Source organism: Armigeres subalbatus, chromosome 3, assembly GCF_024139115.2.
Source record: "Armigeres subalbatus isolate Guangzhou_Male chromosome 3, GZ_Asu_2, whole genome shotgun sequence".
NCBI lineage: Eukaryota > Metazoa > Arthropoda > Insecta > Diptera > Culicidae > Armigeres > Armigeres subalbatus.
Genome location: NC_085141.1, coordinates 89410242 through 89414487, shown reverse-complemented (window position 1 = coordinate 89414487; position 4246 = coordinate 89410242). Strand labels below are relative to the sequence as shown.

The 4246-nt window shown below is 39.0% G+C and overlaps 1 protein-coding gene across 1 annotated transcript; it reads left to right on the top strand.

Annotated features, from left to right (window-relative positions):
* The first annotated feature begins 431 nt into the window (after positions 1–431).
* LOC134220500 (calaxin-like) lies at positions 432–1287 on the top strand. Its single transcript, XM_062699564.1, has one exon. It carries the CDS (start codon positions 496–498, stop codon positions 1165–1167), a length of 672 nt encoding a protein of 223 aa, XP_062555548.1. The 5' UTR covers positions 432–495; the 3' UTR covers positions 1168–1287.
* The last annotated feature ends 2959 nt before the right edge of the window (positions 1288–4246 follow it).

Below are 4246 nucleotides of genomic sequence, written 5' to 3'. Positions count from 1 at the left end.
TGTCATAAAATTAAAACTGATGAGAAATTTGCAGAATGCTTTTTATTTCTCGCCATTCTATTGAGCTTTGCAACAAAATGACAACTTTCATGATCATTTTCCGAGGCTCTCATAGATATGTGAAATTTATCCGCAGTACAAAAAGCACGTGCCATCAAAGCATTCACCGTCAGAATCCACCACGTGGTGGCCAAATTTTCGAAAATATCAAAGTTGCTTTTCTTTTGGAGATATGTTTTTCCTAGGCGACTATCTGGCGCTCATTTTTCTTTGCGACTAAAAATGAGCGGAGGAGTAGATTTTATTATGAGCGGTACAACATATAGAGGGAATGAGAGGGGCAGATATATCAACATCGCGTGACATATTTCATTCTATGAATGAAATTGAGAGATTCCTGTAAAAATCTATCCAAGTAACCATCTGTCGATCGGCATTTGTCACTCATTTTTTTTCTACAAAAACAAAGCTCAGCGGTAGCTGACTAAAAAAATAATGTCCTTGGATCTGACTCTCGATTCAAGTGAAGAGATTCGCTTTCTCAACAAAATCAGCGGCATCGTCAAACAGTTCCACAAGAAAACGCACTTCACGGCCCGTGAACTTGAAATCGTTCTGCTGCTGTACTACAAACTGCTCAAGGACGAACAAGGCGGACCGCGGGCTGGGCAATCGGCGCGCTACATCAGCCGGCAGCAGTTGACCACGGTGTTCGATACGGCACTCGGGATGTCGGACAACGTTATGCTGCGGAGGATCTATGCCGCCCTGGACAAGGGCGCCACGTCCTACGTTACGATGGAGACATGGATACAGACATTGTCGCTATTTCTGCGAGGTACGTTCGAGGAGAAGATCAAGTACTGCTTCAAGGTGTACGACATCCAGGGTGAGGGGCTGATTCGCCGGGATCACATGATGCTGCTGATGAGGAGTGCGTTCGTCAAGCCCCAGGACGAAGATGTGGAAGAGGCGGTCAAAGATCTGGTTGATATCATTCTGCACCGGATGGATGTTGATCGAGACGGTTCGATATCTTTCGAGGACTATAGAGAGACGGTCCGGAAGTCGCCGGAAATGTTGGAGTGCTTCGGTAAGGCATTACCCGATCGCGGACATGTGTATTCTTTCTCGAGGACGTTTCTGGAGAAAGTGCGTAAATTTTGAGTAAATAAAATTGAGTATGTTATAAGGGAAGCTAATTATCTAAGTACTTAGATATATCAGAAATAAATATTAGCAAAGATAAAAAGAATGCTGCTCCTATTTTAGCATCGTCATATTATGTATTATTTGATATTGAACATGATATTATATTGTTATCATTGAGACGTACTCTTTTCTGTGTTCAACATAATGTAATGTAATAGGGGGAAAGACGGCTTTGGCAGGTTTTGTTCTATTATTGGCAGGGGGGTTTTTGTCGACCAAATTTTATGAAATTTGGCCACAATATTCTTTGATATGCAAAGAATGCTTAGGCCAAATTTGAGCCTAGTCAGTCATAAAAAACCCCCTGCCAATAATAGAACAAAACCTGCCAAAGCCGTCATTCCCCCTAATATCATAACCAAATTAATTTTCCACTTCCTCTTCATACTAGCAATCAATAATAAAATTCGCACCGAAAAATATCATAATGAGCATTGGCTCTGCTAAGTGTATTACATATCTGAGCCTAACAAATATATAAGTTGTAAAAAATGTAATTCTTTTCCGAAGAAGATTGCGTCTGTGTCTGTGGCTCTCTTCACTGGCAACAAAAACATGATAAATTTCCTTTCTTCGAAAACTTTCCGTCGATGAAAAACGTTCCTAACATCCTGTCAACTTGCAGTAAGCTCACAAGCATCAGCTTACTTGCAAATTAATTTCCAACGAGATACGAAGCTACCATACCTTTCCCAGAAGGCTTGAGGCACCGTTGGCGTTGGATGTTGTCTCCCTTTCTGAACTTGTAAACAATTTCCTTATGAAACATTTGAGGGGCAGTAACCGCATTCACAGAACGGAACGGCCGTAGCTTATGAGGAATTTAGCATTTTTTACCACGTTCTGTATGTTTTAGTGATTGGACTTTCATATCATATAAATGTGAAATATGATGGTCAAAATTCAAACAGTTTAGTTTAACGATAATGTGTCTTTTTTCCTATTCGTTCCATATTGCATCAGTGTTTCGAAGTATAAGAGGACTTTTCCAGATTAAATATTCAGTAAACATTCCACAAATTTCTCGTTTTATTCTAATTGAATGACAAACCAAGCGTCTGCATTCAATGGTCATCTTAATTTGTCCTAATTTGGTTTATCAAATCAGTATATTTTTCATTCTTATTTGGTACGAATCAGTTACAGTAATGGTCCTTCTGCAGCAAAAGCACAAGTTGTTGTGGGTGAGACGGAAACAAGAATCTGTTCCATATGCAGATGCATAAACCTAATTTCAGGGCCGTCACGTCAAGGCTCTCAGTCTCTCGGCCCTACCATCTCAGCGCTTCCAGCCGACAACCCGGCTTCATGATTTATTCATGACAGGCAGTCGCAAAGCTATGAGAGCTCCTGTGTGAGGGTGTGTCTGCCGCACTTCTCGGTTTGGATTGACATTTTGCTGGCTCTGTCGGTTCTCAAATGTCTGAAATCTCAGGTCTTTGCAATTCACAAGTCTGACTTATGCTGCTGGGCTGACGGTCGGTTGGACGGTCGCTGTCTACATCGTTCTTGAGAATGTGCGGGAATGTCAAGATATGAATGAAATGTGTAATAATATTGCGAGCAAATATTGACATGCGATTTGGATTGTTTTTTACGTGAAACTTCCTATTTGGTGCTTGGGGATATTACCTTGAAAAGCTTATGTTTACTTCACTGATTTTATGCTACTTCTTCGCATTGAGCAGTATGGTAGTGGCCGATGTTGTTACTGACTATTATTCTGGGTTTTTTGCATTCTGGGCTGATGCATTCTCCAACCATTATTCGTATGATTGTGAAGTAGGTATATATAACGAGTGCTACTGGGGCTTCAATGAAATATCATCTTAGACTTGTTGGGCATTATAGAAGACATTAGGCATTATAGATTTAGACATCATGTTAGAGGATGTTTTAAGCGTGACATCAAGAGCTTCTAATCAAATAGGTAAAAATGGCATTACTGATGAAGTTTAGGTATTTATTTCTGTTGAATCATTTCATCTGCAGTAAATTATAGATAAATAATTTAAGACTCCAACATAAGAATGATAAACAAGTATTTAAATAAAATTGAACTACTATTGAATTCAGATATAATATATCTTACCGAAAATGTTTATAACCTCTTTACTGTAAATCTTCATAAACTAAATTTAAAATACATGAGCTAAAAATATCTAAATTATAATGAAATTGTTTATCCTAAATCCCATATAATCCTACATAAGACAACCCGTAATTATTCATGGACCAGACATAGAATTATCCAAAACACAGCCCCACACATCAGTCGAATTGCCGGAAGTTCAACATCACTGTGACACCATGACTATGATTATAATGCATCAGACCGGAACACGAGTAGAACAGAAAGAGAAACATAAACTTTCGACACGACAAAAAACAAACACAGCAAACCTGGACCAAATCACGCTTGTTTGTTCACAAAAGTAGGGATAAAACTAAATGTGTACGGTGCTTCCGGTCGGGCAGTTCGGTTCCATCACCATAGGTTCCATCCACGTTGGTCCGTTGGTCGTGGTCCGTCAGTAGTGCTGCATGTTGCTGTTGGCTACTGAGGGACGAAGCGTATGCATTGCACAGTGCTTCTAAAGAGAACAAGAATGGAAAATAGGGTGATCTAAAATGGCAAATTGATTTTATGTTACCGAATTAACGTGAAACTTTAAATCTATGACAAACTTATGTTGGTATATACGGCTGTGTTTGTTCAAGAACTCCGTCAGAACGATAATTTTATGTTCGTCCCTACGTTTCGGCACTGATTAGTACCATCTTCAGGGGATAATTCATGAGTTTAGTTCGTCATTAAGTGTCCTTTCTAAGATGATTGTCCGTAGTGTTTGGTAGTTGATACATGTGTTTTGTTTTTTGTCTGTTTTTGGTAAATTTTGTCAACGTTTTAAGAATTTTTATTTGCACTTTCACTAGTTTTGGAGTATATCGCTAGGCTAATGCCTTTTCGGCAGACCATTACATTTTATCACTATTTGAATAATAAACTTTAAATCTCTTTTTTTGTTAAATA